The sequence below is a fragment of the Acinonyx jubatus genome, chromosome X (genome assembly GCF_027475565.1).
Source record: "Acinonyx jubatus isolate Ajub_Pintada_27869175 chromosome X, VMU_Ajub_asm_v1.0, whole genome shotgun sequence".
Classification (NCBI taxonomy): domain Eukaryota; kingdom Metazoa; phylum Chordata; class Mammalia; order Carnivora; family Felidae; genus Acinonyx; species Acinonyx jubatus.
The window spans coordinates 33,401,243-33,418,073 of record NC_069389.1 but is presented as its reverse complement, the minus strand read 5'-3'; the positions used below and the strand labels follow the sequence as shown (position 1 = coordinate 33,418,073).

At 45.9% G+C, this 16,831-nt stretch overlaps 1 protein-coding gene across 4 annotated transcripts in view; it reads right to left on the bottom strand.

Moving 5' to 3' along the window:
• Positions 1-667: 667 nt before the first annotated feature.
• Positions 668-16,831, bottom strand: part of TSPAN7 (tetraspanin 7) — a 124,768-nt gene continuing 108,604 nt past the window's right edge. The window contains exons 5-8 of one of the 4 annotated variants that reach the window (XM_027054147.2): positions 16,412-16,567; positions 10,602-10,685; positions 1,914-1,989; positions 668-1,649 (exon numbers count right to left, since the gene is read on the bottom strand). In XM_027054147.2, coding sequence (XP_026909948.1) covers positions 1,921-1,989; positions 10,602-10,685; positions 16,412-16,567 — 309 coding nt within the window. In that variant the 3' untranslated portion in view covers positions 668-1,649; positions 1,914-1,920. The remainder of the gene's footprint in view (positions 1,650-1,913; positions 1,990-10,601; positions 10,686-16,411; positions 16,568-16,831) is intronic. The other 3 variants (XM_053202238.1, XM_027054148.2, XM_053202239.1) reach the window with 3 other exon arrangements.

Genomic DNA, 16,831 nt, shown 5'->3' with positions numbered 1-16,831 from the left:
CATTACAGGTTGTTCTACAGAGAAGAGGGGGCTTTTTAGATCTACTTTTTTGGGATCAATATATATTTTACTAGTTTTTTTTTTCCCCTAAGGGGACTCATCAGGAGGAAAATACAGATCGCAGATAACATATGCTGTACCTATTGCTAAAACGTTCTTTTAACCAAGTATAAGGATTCCATACTTTAGTATAAAGCAGGGCATGGGGATGACGGCATGGTATGATGTCATTTCTTCTCTAGACTATCTTCCTTCAATCCAGAGGAGAAAAAAGTAAGGGAAAAATACACGCTCATTAGAAACAACAAAGGAGAGAATCCATGCTCATTTCCTTTTTTTGTTGGTTTGTTTTAATGACATTCAGTCTTTTGAAAACCGCTGAAATCTTTCTGCCTCTAGCCTGAAATAATGTGAAGCATCTATTTTTTGCGGCCAACAGTAATACATCCTGTTCATGATAAATGTTTTAAGTTCCTGAAGTGTCCATAAAAAAAACCTAACCCGTCAGCTTTGACACTGCCCGAGGCTGTTTCGGTAGGGTGAGAGCATGCGTGGAGCCGTGTTTCAGCGTGGAAGGTGGTCCTCCTCCAATCCCCCGTGGAACAAGATGAAATAGAAATACGTGTTTAGAAACTTACACAACAACCAAAGAACAAAACAAGGCAAGTTGTAGTGATTCTATTTATTACTACATGTATCACAAATGTTTCACAATATCAATGCATTCTTGTTGGCATGCTAGACAGAGGCATTGTTTCTGAAGGTCTTCTAAAAATATTTTGACTTTGTTCCCCCTTCACACTCATTTTTAAATTGATTCGATGAGGTCCTCGATGTCTGTAATGTCAATGCAAAGAAAAAATACAGAAGTAAAATAACACAATAGCAATTAATTGGGGAGAAACAGAAGTAATATTTCCTTCACAGGAAGTAACAATACGGCTTGGTAACAGGATTATACAGGTTTCAACCGAGAGGCATAGGTGCACTAAACTGTCTACACATACCCAGGCATGTAACAATAATGAGCAAGGAGGAGGCCACCTAACGCTCAGCAGTTCCCTTCGTGCGTGACGCATGCTTTTTTTCTCCGCATGGACAATTACTGGTGTATCTCTTTACATATCCTAGGCAGCCTGAAGAAGGTAGTAAGAGCCTTAGCAAAGGGAAAACCAAACCAAAGGAGGTTAAGCCAGAAGAACAGCTAGCTAGCTGCTTATCTACATCAAGGGGTATGGCGTTTATCGATCAGGATGAAGGGCTAGCAGGAGCCTTCCACACTACATGCAGGGCCCGGCCGGGCCAGTGATGGTGGGATGACCAGTCACCTACAATGAGCTGCAGTCGGACCAAGTACAGATGGAGGATCTGGTGCGCACGGGGCCTCAGGTGGGGTCCGCTAGGACCGGATGCAGGGAACCTGGCTACACTCTGGCACACGGGGCTTCACAAAACGGAACGCTACACATGATGCGGGCTGGAAGGCGGAGCAGAGACTGTGTGGGTGGGTCAGTTGCACGCTGGGTGGGGGGTTAGGGAGCGCGGGACAGGTGTGTTATGTACTGTGCTCTGACATCCTTTGCAAGTCTTTCAAAGATTGCCGTGGTTCCTTTTTAAAACAGGTCTCTTGGGCCATCATTCTTGAAAGACTATGAGAGAAATGAAAATACGTGAGTGACTCACCATTAATAAGGACTGAAAAGAAGCTGACAGGCTGAAAAGGGCACTACATTTTGCACAAGAGCAGTGACCACATCTCCTCCCCAGGACCACGGAAACGAGGTTTCAGCACATGCACAGGTGCCCCAGCGAGCAAGTAATTAAGTGGCCACGTGGTACCCTTGCCCCTTTGAAGGGTAGTATGTGCCCCAAAGGGAGAACCCCGAAACTGAACGCTCCCCACATCCACTCACCTTCTCCTTACACCATCTCATATTGGTTGGCCGTGATGAACCGGGACAGACAGCAGGCCAGCAGCATGCCGATCAGCTGGTGCCAGAACAAGAAACGAAGACCAGAGTCTCAAGTCACTGAACGACACACGCCTACGACCCTCTAGACGTAATGTTTTTTAAACGTTCGTTTATTTTGCGAGAGAGAGAGAGAGAGAGAGAGAGAGAGCACGTGCGAACAGGCGTGTGTGCGCATGAGTGGGGGCGGGGCAGAGAGGGAGGGAGGGAGGGAGGGAAGGAGGGAGAGAGAGAGAGAGAGAGAGAGAGAGAGAGAGAGAGAGAGAGAATCCCAAGCAGGCTCCACACTGTCGGCACACAGTCCCACTTGGGGCTCGAACTCACGAACCTGTGAGATTATGACCTGAGCTGAAAGCAAGAGTCAGACGCTTAACTGAGCCACCCACGGGCTCCACCCCTGGATGTAATTTTTGACAACTGAGGGTTTTTGCATGTGAGTGAGGAAAAGGGCACTAGAGAAAAAGATCAGAGGTGATCTCAACAGTGGGGTCGAAGACTTCGGGAGTCTCGCTGCTCAGGCAGGACAGCTGGAGGCTCTAGGTCCCACTGCAGCTTGCTCTGGCCGCTTGAAAGCAACTTTTGACACATAACCACTATTTAAATTTGTTCCCGTGTTAGGAGAGTAGTGAAAACACTGAAGGACCACGGAATCCGTGAGGTCTTAACAAAAAGGCCAACATTTAATTCAAAGCTATAAACACATGCACTGGGAAGAGATCTCAACGTGGTATGCCACGTCAGCCATACCTGGCTGACGCAAGCACAGTTCTTTCCTTGAGACAAGGAGACACTCTTCTTGACCAGGTGAGTTTGCCAGTAAGAAAGTCATGGCTCGTGAGAGGGAGGTGTTAGGGAGAGGAAGGGGAAATCAGGGTTTTCTCTTTGTCTCTAACCATGTAGATATTTTAGGCCTAAACGAGCCCATCCACACTGAAGGCCCAACTCCTAGGTTTCAGGGGCTCTGGAACAACAGAGAGCAGGATATCCCCACCTCCTCACAAGACTTTGACTTCAGTAGCACAGGTGGATCTGATAAAAGCTGCCGTGACACCATCAAAACATCCTCAAGCACATCTGTTCTGCTTATTGGAAGCCAAAATTCTCATTCCTGACTCTGGAGGATCAGCATTCTTTGGACAGGAACCTGACTGTGCACTTGAGATAAGAGGCCTGCAGCTTCTCTTGGCCACATGGAGTCCCTTCTCCTTAAGCAATTGGCCTTTTTTTTTTTTTTTTTTTTTTTTTACTGGATCAAAGGTGGGAATGACCTTTACAGATAATCTGGCGCAGTGTCACTCCAAGTGTGGCCCCAGGACAGCAGCATCAGCATGCCGCGGAACCGTGTTAGAAATGCAAATTCTCAGGGCCTCACCTCAGACTTGTGGGACCACACTCTGAGGCGTGGGGCCCAGAAGTGGTGTTTAAGGGGCCCCTGGCTGGCTCAGTTGGTTAAGTGTCTCTGACTCTTGGTTTCGGCTCAGGTCATGATCTCCCGGTTCGTGGGTTTGAGCCCCGCATCGAATTCCGTGCTGTCAGTGAGGAGCCTGCTTGGGATTCGCTCTCTACCCCTCCCTCTCAGAATCAATAAACTTAAAGGATAAAGAGTTCGTGTTTAAACAAGGCTTCTGGGTGAGAGAAGCACTCAGCGCAGTCCAGGTAGTTGCCCTTATCTTACAGGCGGAACACGTGCGGCCCACACCAGGTCCCAGTGTTGACCTCTGTTCTGTTGGCTTTCCACCCACCCGTTCAGGTTCCCGTCCATCTGGCTACCTCTCTGGCTGAAATCTTAGATTCTTATCTTCCTTTTCAAAAGTAAAACCATGCTGTGAAATATAAAAACTATAGCCTCTGTCAGGTAAGGAAAAACCACCACCTTATTGGGCTCGCCCTCCCTCCTACCAAGGCTCTGGCCAACCTCATTTTGTGCCACAAGATACACAGTCCTGTGCACATGGCACCAAACCACCAAAGGAACCATGGCTGTAACCTCGAGAATTCTATGGCAAGTGACACATTAAACACCCCCCCCCCCCTCCATGACTGTAAGGACTTTGAACCAGAACACAGCGGGAAGGTTTAAAACCCAGATTTCCGCCAAAAAAACATGTGAGCATTAGAGGAACAGCATATTCGAGTATATCCAGCTCTCTAACCCTTCCCACCTCCCTGTACAATGTTACCATCCCAACATTCCAGATAAAACAACGGGCTCAGGGGAGGAGAAAGAATCTTCCCCCAAACCACACTGGTAACTCACATTGAGCTCCACCTGTTCTCCTGGAGGAGGACAGCCCCTTTCCTTGTCCCCCACCCCTACAGCTCGGCCTAGACCCTGTCCTTTCCAGAATACCTCCTCCGTCTCACATTACTGGGGGTTCTTTTCTGCTTCATTTTGCAAACTTCAGAGGGAGAGGGCTTTCAGTGGGCATCTCCTCATTTGATTTCGAGTTCCTAAACTCTTCCTTCTTTGTGAAGCTTATCAGTTTCGTGTTTTCTCGTTGAGCTCATGTGTGCTTGAAACACGATAGTTACCATTATGCTTCATGGTTTGCAACGCTGCTAGTATTCAGTACTTTCCGACGCTCCTGGCCTCTGTGGCAATTCATGAGCCATACAGCCCGAAATCTCTTTAGAGTGTTTAAGTATTGCTTGTATCCAAAATCTCTGATTTCAAGGAAATAGAGCATGTGCCTCCACTTTTTTTTTTCCAGAACGGGAACAGCATCATTCTTAAGCACTGGACATACCTTCTTACACAAACAGTAACTTTTAAAAATATTGGCACAAATAAAAGCTACTTGCTTTTAAACTTACTTTAGTGTATATTTCTGGGGCACAAACACACCTTCCTGTTTGCCCATGGAAAAAGAAAGAGTCTAAAAATTATTATTTTTAAGTTAATTCATTTATTATTTATGAGAGACAGAGACACACACACACACACACACACACAGACAGAGAGAGAGAGAGAGAGAGAGAGCACACAAGTAGAGAAGAGGCAGAAAGAGAGGGAGACACAGAATCCGAATCAGGCTGCAGGCCCTGAGCTGTCAGCACAGAGCCCAGTATGGGGCTTGAACTCAAGAACTGTGAGATCAGGACCTGAGCCAAAGTCAGATGCTTAACTGACTGAGCCACCCAGGCACCCCTGGAGTTACTGATTTTAAATTTGCTACTGCATTTTTAATCATATTTGCAAGAAACTTTGATCTCTCACCTCCATAAGTACCAATCAAGGGAAAGTCAGGGTTTGGGGGGAAGCATCCTATACTTAATAGCAGCTATTACCAAATGATTTGGGGGGTACATAACAGAAAGCCTGTTCAGCCAAAGTCATGGAAGACTCAGGGGGAGGACAAATGCTTCCTTGCCACTAGACAGAGAAGTCCATCCTTATTTAGATGATACTTTTTCTCAGGTTAGATATATGTAAAAAGCACCTCAAAGAGCAGAGGTATGTTCTGTGGGGTTCCGGGCTGCCTTTGAGGACCACACTGCTCATATGTATTAAGGATACAGTATGTAGGCATTTGGACAGACTCCTGCTTTAAACCCCAGACGGAGGCAGAAAAGAAGACCTGGTCTCTTATGCTGGAAACCCCTCAGGACGGAGACCCCAGAACCACCACTCGCCATTCTTGTGGCTGGTGAAATGCCTAATATCATACAGCCTATGGAGTTTTAGTCTCTGTCTAATTTTTGGAGATAACCTTTTATTTTTCCCACTCTCTGCCTTGTCGGTACTATATTCTACTTTCTTTTGGGTGATGAAAACCTCTGGGAGGTTCTGCTGCTTCAAGAACTGAGAAACTAGGGAGGGGGGAGAGAGAAGAAAGGCCCTCTACTTAACAAAAGGGTGACTCCAGGCTTTCTCAAGGCGCTCTCACATAGATGGCTGAGCGGCCTGGGTGCCGCAAAGCTCTAGGGACGTGGATTGCATCACTGGGGCTCTGCAAATCACAGCAACAGGGCACATTCCTAGAGGTGGGAGAGAGGGGCTGGGGGGTGGGTTGCCCATGTCAGCAAAGGCAAGCGATGTAAGAGGAGATAGGCCAAGGGCGTCCTCCCTGCCATCACCATGGGAACCAAATGTGGCCCAAGACCTGATCGCTGAGGGGCGGAGGGAGGATGGCAAAGTTGTAAAGGCAACTTTTTTTTAATGTTTATTTTTGAGAGAGAGGGAGAGACAGAGTGTGAGCAGGGGAGGGGCAGAGAGAGAGGGAGACACAGAATCCGAAGCAGGCTCCAGGGTCCGAGCTGTCAGCACAGAGCTTGATGCTGGGCCCAAACCCACGAACTGTGAGATGGTGGCCTGAGCCGAAGCCGGACACTGAAGCAATTGAGCCACCCAGGTGCCCAAGGCAACTTTCTTAATAAGAAAGTGACAAGCAATAGATCAAAAACTTGGATCTTTATAATGCCTGTGGAGATTTTACGCTCATGACTTCAGTGGGAAACTAAATAGAACTTCCAAGTCTTTGGGAAAGTGCCAAGGAATCTGGTTTGACATAAAACTGTACAAATGCTATCTGGGACCATCTCAGGCCCTGAAAGAGGAGTAAGTAAATAGCTCCATTAACTTTCTTTGGCCATGTGTCATCCAGGCTATCAACAGCTTTGTCCTGCCCTCTACATGGGAGAGGTCAACAGGTCCCAGAAAAGAAATCCTGGTTCATAATGAATCATCCCAGCAGCCTATGGGCCCTGGGGGAGGCTCTGCAGGGGTGAGGGTCAGAGCATGGATGGGTAGGAGGAGGATCTGTATTTTGTGATGAGTACCTTCTTGCTTTCAATCCCACAGACTCAAACCCTTGCATTATGAAAGCACACAATGAGTTTCCCTTAGGTGCCACACCTGAGGCAAGAACAAGAGGGCTCTTTGGCCCGAAGGTTTGACATAGCAGGCCAGCTAGAGAAGTCAGAATTATAATCCTGGATCTAGAAGAGCAGCCTAATCTCAAGCAAGCCATTCAAGTGTCCCCCCTTCTGGAAAACGCCTCTGCCGACCCCACTCAGGACTGTAACATCTTGTGATGTGGAGAATTAATCCAGCCTAGTGAAGCCCTGTGTCTACTTACGTTGGATGCACAAGTGTTACCACTTCTCCCCGGCAACACATAGCAGAAAGCCAACCAAGGTGGGAAGGGGCGTCACAAATGGAGTAAGTGTCCGGACCCAGACACCCTCACCTTTGGCTTCCAGGCCATGTTAGGAGCAGGGGAGGTGATAGTCCCAGTTTCGTTCCCTCCGTTTCTCTCTCGCTCTCTCTCTCTCCCTCCTTGTCTCTCTCCTCTCTCGTGCACAAATGTGCACATACATTCTGCTTGAGTGTGTGTCTCTCCAAGCTCTCTTGAGTAAAAGAGAAGCTTTCAAAGATGCAGGGAGGAGATACCCTCTCAAAACACTCCAACGTCCTGCTACAAATTTCTAGGGCAGTGGGACCTGCCCGTCCAGTCCAGACAAGCGGGCTTTCCCTTGAGAGGGCTCAGGCAATGGAAGTTTGTGGAGAGAAGCCTCAAATGCCTGCCCAATTCCTGCTGTCCACAAACAGAACTCCAAGGGCTTTAAGTTAGCTAACGTGGCTAACGGGACAAAGTTTGCACAGTGTATTAAAAGGCTAGACTTGGCTTAGTTTTCCTTGTACTTTATACCACCTTTAATTTCTGACACAACAGATGGGTAAGGCCAGTTTGTCCCGACAGATGAGAATGATGGATGTCGCGAGAGCAGGTGAGGAAAAGGGCAAGGAGCAGGTAGAGGGCAGGTGAGGAAAGGGGAAGACAGAGAGAGAGAAAGAGAGAGCCGGCAAGCACATGAGAGCGTGCTCTGTTCTTTCCTACCTACTTTGGCCTCTACTCAGTAGAACTTCCATTAGTATAGGAGGGCCAAGACATAGGCTGACATGACTGATTCATCTAAACAAGCCAACATTTGCTGAGTTTTACTCTGGCGTTGATCTTCAAAATTTTGAACACTTGTGGCTAAAGCTTCCGTTCTGGGTTGTTGACTAGAGTCGGTATTGCTGGTTCTACCTGAATAGGCATCTAGTAAGTTGTCACCACTGTTCCAGAGAGGCCATGGATGGATCTACTGGTACCTGGAAGCCAACTCCAGCTTCCAGGAGCCCCGAGGCTGCTGGCACCATTAAAAACTGCAGCTGCTAGCACATCAGGCTAGTGAAAGCCAGCGATGGCTCTTCTTCTCCCTGCCCCAAGTTGAGCATGGCAGGTCCCAAGTCTTGTACCACTGCACCTGTCTGGTCATGTAGGTGGATGGTATTAGCTATGCAAGGCCACCAGGCTTTGTGTTTTGTTTTCTCATCCCAACCACTATGTGGGACCTTGATGAGACCTAGAATCCCTGCAGAGAGTTTGTTTGGGGGTTCCTTGAGGGGCTTTGGCCCCTCTCTCACTGCCCTAGAGGGCCACAGAACAAACTCGACCATCCCCACGTTGGGGATTTCTTCAAGGTTAGTGCAGACAGCTTAATGCTCATCAGGCAATTGGTCTACAGCATAAATCCCCACACACCCATCCACAGGGAAGCATGAGAGAGAAGTAGAAGCGAGGTCTTAATCAGATCTTTCATGACTTGGTTCACCTCACTAATGAAAATAGGAGAATCCCCTGTGCCCCCTCATGGCTACACAGTAATATTCTTGGATGATAGGTTTTATCCATGAGATTCCAGGCTCTGTGATGCTCTCTTCTCCCCATGGAGAATATTGACATCATGTTCCTTTACGGTTCTAGGATAGCCATTAAGGGAGACCTATATCCCTTCTTCCAACGGGACAGCTGTCCTCAGTCACCAAGCACAAGCCTGGCCTGTCGGAGGCGTTAACCTGACACCACATATACATGTGGTAAACTGGACGTACAAGCTCTCAAGTGCACCTTGCACATCTATATCGGACATGACGTCCTAGAGCCTCTACAATGTCCCCTGGCCATTACAGATACGTCACTGAAGTGTTACTACTCAAGTATGATAGCAATCGGAAGAAAGGGCGGGGCAGCAACTTTCTGCGAAACGTCTTTGGAGACGCATTGGCACTGTTTGTGGTGTCATTCTGTGTCTGTGTGTTGGTGTGTTGAGGGTTTAATTCATTTCCTGAGCTACAAAAAACGAAGTGTGGTAAAAGAATTTTAAAACTGCTGGAAGGAGCACACACTCCTGTTGGATGATTCCACATGCTCTTGTGACATAAAATGTCACACGGGATTTTGTAACCACTGAGGAAGAAAAGCTTTTCGACACACCTGAGCCTAAACCCTCTCTTTGCAAAAACTACTAGGGCAATGTTCTAGTCTTTGATCTAAGTGAAGGTTACACAGGTGTAACATAAAGGTGTGTTCATTTTGTGCTAATTTATTAAGTTGCACATTTATAATTAATGCATTTTTCTATATGTGCCATATTTCAATTACAAAGTTTTAAGGATGGGGGTGCCTGGATGCTTCAGTTGGTTGAGTGTCTCTTGATTTTGGCTCAGGTCATGATCTCACAGTTTGTAAGATCGAGCCCGGTGTGGGGCTCTGTGCTGACAGCACGGAGCCTGCTTGGGATTCTCTGTCTCTCTCTCTGCCCCTTCCCCACTCTTGCCATCTCTCTCAAAATAAATAAATTTTTAAAAAAGTCTTAAGGACAAACTTGGCTAAAAAAAGTACATTTGCATTACGAGGCAGGAAGGAAGGAGGTATGGGGGCGTCGGGAAGAGGGAAGCATAGTCTGAGAGAGCCAATATTGAATTCGGGCAGGGGAAATTAGAGTGGTGGAGATAGGACTGAGAGAGAGAACATTAATTAGGCTTTGTTAGAAAAACGATCTGTTGGTCTGAAAAAATTCCGAGTTAAACATACATAAAGTTTTCATTTGGTTGTTGAGTATACATGCCAATCCTTCTACCCATAGCAATATCATAGCAACAATGTATCATTGGCTGCGAGATCAGAGGCCTGTGGAGGAGGGCCAAATTTTTTAGATTTAGATTTTTAGATTTAGTTTAATCTTGTTCCATCCTTGAGTATGTGTTGTTCACGTCATGTGCAGAATTAGTTCCCCTACTATTTTATAGACACTGGGTGGGGATATAGGGATATAAAATTTAATATACAAAAATTCAGTTTCCTCTAAGAACCAATAGTCCTTAGGAGTAAAACAATGATCACAAAGATGAAGTTTGCTAAATGTAGACTTTCTGGAAAAGGAGACGTCTTGTGCATAATCGACAGGAACTAAGAACAAAACCGGGACAGGTCAACCAGGAAAAAAAAGCCTCCCCCAAATCCAGATCAGCCATTTGATGCTTGGAGTTGTTTATGCTCCAATTAAGCCAGCACTTTGTTCAGTTAACCTCCATTTGACCTACAGAAGAAGCAAGTTGTTTTCTGGAGCTAGTCATTAGTTGAACTGTAACCGATATTCCCTTGATGGCAAAACTTCATTTAAGTTGAAAAAGGAAAATCAATAAACAGATGACCTGAGGACTAATGAGCAAGGAGCTCTGACCCCATCTATCAGCCTTCCCCAAGGAACAGGGAGGCAGGAGGGGAATCCGGAGACCAGGGAGGGAGGCCAGGGCAGGAGGCTGGGGAAGGACAGGCCTGACCGCACAATGACGCAGGCTACCTGGGAGAACGCGATTCCAAAAGCCACTCCAGCGATGATCCCCATGTTTGTCTCCATGAAACTGGTCACCAGATCGTAACAACCCTGCAAACAGAGAGACAGAGAGAGAGACAGAGAGAGAGAGAGAGAGAGAGAGAGAGAGAGACAGAGAGAGAGAGAGAGAAAGAGCGCGGTGGCCTCAGAGATGTGTTTTACCCAGGCCAGACTGGGCTGTGTTAACTTGCGACACTCCCAGCAAACATTCTGACCCCGCAGTCAGCAAGTACAACTGCAACTCACCCTAGGAACTCTCATTAGCATTCTTTTCAAACTTAAAAAAAAATCAGAAAAATTCCAAACATACAGAAAGGCACAGAGAGTAGTACAGTGAACCCCAAAGTAACTCCTTCTCTAACCTCGCAATTAACATGTGGCCAATCTTGTTTCATTTAGAGCTCCTCACCTCTCCTCCCCTGGCTGGATTATTTTAAAGCCAGTCCCAGATATATTCTTTCAGCCAGAAATGTTTCCGTAGTAGGATTAAATATAGCAGGAAATCTGTAAGATCTATGAGGCAAATGCCGTAGAGGTAGGGAAGCAGACTCAAAGGATACAAAGGCATTCCACATCCTTGCACGGAAAGACTCAGCATCACAAACATAGTTACTAGCATTTTGACAACAAATGACAACATCTCAGAAAAATAAAGTGAAATCATCTGGTTAGAGAAGGTGTTTGAATGCCTACCACCTTTATGGTGTTTTGGGGTTCTTCCTAAGGAGATCATTATTTTATTTTTTTAAAACAGGGAAAAACCTATGTCTGAAAGTCCTCTTTTCCACAAATTTACTATGTGACCTTGGACAAGTCACTTCCCACTTCTGGAGTCAGTTGACTTTATCCATAAAATGAAGTGAATTTCCCCATAACGTACTATGAAATCTTCAAACGTGATTCAAACCAACACAAGTTTTACCAATTTCAATGGTAGTTTGATACTGATAATGTGAATCACCTTTCTTTAAAATAAACGATCTGGCTGGAGTTCAACAATGTTGCTGAACAAGTTTTTTCACTGTTGTTTTTCAGGATTACATTTTATCAACCTAGTCTAGGTAGCAAGCACCACAGTTTGTGTAGCGCCCATAATGCAAAGGCAAAAGTGGACTCCTCCTGTTAAGTACCCAACAGGTTGAACTCTGTGTGTGCGTGTGCCCGTGTGCATGCATGCGTGTGTGTATATTTATTTGAAACTGGACCACATCAACCTAGATTTCTGAACTGACATAACAGACTCAGAAGACATGGTCTTTTTCCAGTTTTCTGAGAGAGGGCTTCTACTTAAATGTCTAAAGTCTGCAAAAATCAAGACATTGATTTCAAAAGGGGGCAAAAAGGATTCTTGCTTATCAAGAAAGACACACTAAATTGTAATAATATCTGAAGAACAAAAAAAAAACACGTCTCCCATATTTAAACTCAAAATTTAACACTGTAATAGTTCTCGTAACTTATGAAAATTCTACCAATGCTGTACCTTCTAATGAGTGATATTTTATGTAGCCTTAGTCTGTCTGCAGAGACGTACGTTAACGTAGCAGCAGTGCTTTAACATGTTTCCCTTTTTTATGTGTATTTATTTTTTAGAGAGACAGAGAGAGAGCCAGCCAGCCAGCGAGGGGAAGAGAGAGGGGGACAAGAGCTGTATTGACAGCACAGAGCCCGACGCGGGGCTCGAACCTACGAACCGTAAGATCATGACCTGAGCTGAAGTCGGATTCTTAACTGACTGAGCCACCCTGGTGCCCTTGACACGTTTTCGATGCAATGGGAAAACTACACTTCTTGGTTAGCTGATGCAAATTTGAAGGCTGGGGGCGGGTGGGAAAGGAGATATATGACTGCTTATGAGGAGCTCTGCAAATTGATTCTCTCTTTATTGTAGAAGATTGCTTGCTGATTTCATTTTTACTAGTGAAAGTATAAAACCAAACTACTTTTCAAAAGGTGGTGGAAGGGAGAACAGGTTGGGTTAGGAAGAATTCAAGGCGAGAAAAGAAGAGAGATGGATATTTGAACACTTTGCCAAATAGTAGCAACTAAGACAGAGCTTTGCTGAGGTGGCCGTCATGACCGTATCTTCTCCAGGCCAGTGACGGTCGGGTGGAGGAATGAAGTTCAGTCCAACACCAGTGTTAGGTCAGCTCAAAATATGAAAACACAAACCCAACCATACAAACCAGAGAGAAGCAAGGTGGGTGAGTTTCTTACTCTGCAATATATTTTGGCACAGATATTTTTCCTATGAACTTGGACTCTGCATTTTGCTAATGCATGATTTCTATTCTGTTGTAGGAGATTCCACAATCAATCACATTTTTGATAAGCCCACACCACATCAGCAAGTGAAACCAGAAAAATGAGGTTCCCGCCATTAGGGCAATTGTGACAAAATCGTTCTCTCCAAACCTTGCTTCTCAAAGTAGGGCTCTTCCAGGGGCAGCAACAGCAACCATCACCTGAGAGTTTGCTAGAAATGCAGAATCTGAGGTCTCGCTCCAGACTCCAGAATCTGCCAAATCCCCAGGTTATTCATTTTTAATGAATTTTAATGAATGTGACCAATATCTCCAGATGTTTCATATGCCCTTTAAAGCTTGAGGAGTACTATTCTAGAAGAAAAGTTCTCACATGGTTTTTCACTCCACAGAAGAAAGCAAATTAATGAAGACTATCAGAGGGAGGGTTACTTAAAATGAGAAGGATGGAACTGATTTCGCTTTTTTTTGTTGTTGTCTCCACAGTGTAAGGAAGGGCAAGGCGGAAATAAATGCTTTCCATCTCTAGACTCATCTCCGTTACTCACCACATGGACCCACAGGCCCATCCTCCAGATCTCAGCACAGACCTGCAGACCACAAGGACTGCTGTGGTATTAGAACACAGGCCGTGTTTGTATCCCACGCCATGGTCCCCACTACACTGTGATCTTACCTGCCCACAACAATCCCTTTTAATTTCCTAAAATGAAAGCCTGGTGGTCCAGGTGTGAGATAAATCTACAGAGACCTGCTAAGTGTCCTAGGAAACATCCAGAAACAGAATAGGTCATTTGCTTGCCCTCTCAGCATGTCAAAATCAACACAGTCGCCAGTGGGAAACAGCTGTCAGTGGCAGATGTTTGATATGAGGAGTAGACAGCTCATCCCAGGCAGGTTCTGGGAAGAGGTGTATCAGTAGCGGCCAACCAAAATAACCATCTCACTTCCTCTTGTTCTTAAAAAAGGTCAAGAATTCCTATGGAGTAGGGGCTCAGTCAATGCTGTTTAGCCATGTGAACCTGCAGCTATCTCAACATCCTGCTAACAAAACCAAAATAAAGTCCATCCCTCACACAAAACAATAAACATCCTGTTTAACTGTTCTCACCTCCCCCCTGCTCTCTGCCCATTATTTGTACAAGGTAGGTTTCTCAGGCTGCCAGGAAAGAGCCAAGAGTCATCCTTCTGTGCTATTAAAGCATAGGGTTCAAGACACCAAAAGATCTACAGGGATTTAGAATATATTTAATCTAGACAACAGGATTCCATAGAACTACAATGTGGCAGTAGTTAAGCCTCCCGGGGGAGGGAGCTGGGGGGTGGCTAACACTTATAAGTATCTACTATTAGTATCTTCACCTTCACGTCGTCCCCATCTCCTGCCTCTTACAGGTGGGGTATCTGAGCCTCAGACCCAAGAACTTATCTCAGTGGTTCGTGTGGGCATTGAATGGGAATATCTAATAAGACTTAGTCGACAAATTTCAGTTTTCACTCACTTTTTCTCCACGGAGAAAGCCAGGTCGGAGGAATTAAGCACCTTTTCCAGGTATTTGAGGTGGCCAAGAAAACGTAAAGCAGGATGGGGGCAGGAGGTGGGGTGGGGAGGCAGGGAGTGAGGTCAATTTGTAGGTTATCAATGAAATGGAAAAAATGTTACCCTATCTTTCTAAGGATCACAGAGATGCACTATAGGCTACGGCTCTCAACTGGCTTTTGAATAGTAACAAAAGACCCTCCAGCCGGGGCCCTGCGGTATCTTTCCTAATAAAGGACACGGTGTGGTGTAGTGGAAGACAGACCTCACCATCATCAGGGTGATGTTTACGTCACAGTTAACATTTAACATTGCAGTTCACGTTTCTCTTGTCTATACTCTGGGCCAGGCACTGTGCTTTAGATACTTTATGTCACTCAATCCTCGTATCAATCCTAGGTGGGGGGGATGATTATCTCCCTTTTACTGATGCGAAAAAGAAGACGGAGAAAGGGTAAGTCACTCGATCAGGGCTGCACAACCAGCAAGTGGCTGAGCCAGAATTTAAACTGGAGTCTGACTCCAGAGCCCATGCTCCTTCCTGACTTGTAGATCTCCACCTTTCACAAAGGAAATTTCGCCGTAATGGAAGACTTTATCCAGGTTGATGGCTGCCTGCTTCAACAAACGACCTCCTGAGACTTTGCTATGCCAACGTCTCACAGCCAAAAGCATTTCTTATCTTTTATAAATTGGAGCGTCCACTGCAGCTGGGTATGCTCGGCGCTTCGTAAAATGGCAGCATAACAACATCTATGGGGGCTCAGTGGGGATGTCCACAAGGAAACCAGAAGTCACCTTACTGATGAGAGGCAAAGGAAGCCTCACGCTTTGGATTCATAAGAAAATTCCAGTAGGAGCAGATGTCCTCTGAGCTAAGACAGGAAGTGGAAGCAGTCAGTACTGAACATCTTAACCTCACGACACCAGTAGCAAGCGATAAGCCCAGAATGACAGAATGAGCTTCTAGAATGGCAACAATGCTCTGTAGCATTTATGCTACAAATACCAACATTAAATGGGTAAAATATAGAAACCATTTCTTAACATTCTAATCTTGAGAACATGGCTATCTTCTATGAATTATTCAGTAGTTGGCCCAGATCACATCAAGTTTTGAAGACCTTGCAAGAACAGAATTTTATCTTAGTAAGAAAAGATAATTTACCCGATGGCTGCGGAACAGCAGGTAAAGTCAACAATAGGGCGTTTTTTTCCCCTCCCTTCTGTTTTACCAAAACATATTTTTTATCTGGAATTTCTCTAAACATTTAAGAACACAGACCCCCTTCACACAGTTTTATCATGCCTTCATCATATTCTCTGTGAAGTGGGATACAGAATTGGTCTTCCTTTTTTCTCTGACTACTGAAATTTTATTTCCTTCATTTTTAGTACATGCTACCTTGCAGATTTCTTTTAGCCCGTCTTTTCCTCTCTCTCTCTCTCTCTCTCTCCCTCTCCCTCTCTCTGATTTCTTTGGGAGTCAGGATTCTGACAGTGAGTTGAAGCGGAGTTGCTGATTTCTTTTCCTAGAGCCGAGAACGCCCTAAAATAAAGGCCACCCTCCTGGCAGGAGCAAATGTTGTCTGTCAACTCTAGTCCCCCTTCCTGCTAAGGACTGGCACCCAGCTGTGAATAATTCCATGTTTAGAAGGTAGATTAAGCAGAAGAAAGACAGCCAGAAAGAAGAAAGGCAACATTCCCTGTCTGACATCCGCACCAGGGTGAACAGGAACCGTAGCTAAACCTCCCTAACTACGCCTGGTAGCTTCTTGCTGACTCACAGCTCACTCCTTCAGGAGCGGACAGCCTCGAGTGCCTCTCCCAGGCAATAAAGGGCTGCGCAGAAAGATCCCGCACTCTCTCCTGGACTACATTTCTAACCCGTTTGTCACAGTTCCGTAGAAACAACAAAAAGCCCTCCCCCAAACATTCACCACGGATCCCGTCAGGGCTGACAGGAAGTGTACCTTCTGGTTAACTTTGGTGGCCGCCACAGTCAGATTGTGTAGATCCTGGGAATTGCAGTCGGTTTCGTTCATGCAGCAACTCAGGGGGATGCCGCGCTCCAGGAAGTAGGGGCTGGTGCTCCAGTTGGTGTAGTTCTGCACGCCACAGCAGCTCAGCTGTTAACGGGGGAGGGGAAGAGCCAAAGGGTGCAGGTCAAAGACATAGCGGTCTCATCCCTCACGACCCTGCACCGTTTAGAAGAGAAACACGGGCCGAGGCCCTGAGTGAACAGGCACAGCTTTGGTGAGTACAGATGAGCTGAGACTCCATTAACTATTATATTCACTGGGAGGCTCAACTGGACTGAGAAAAAGGAAGTCAATCCTAGATTGCGTTTTGTGTTGGCTTCCTTACCAAGTCCACAAAGCAAAGCAGTAGGT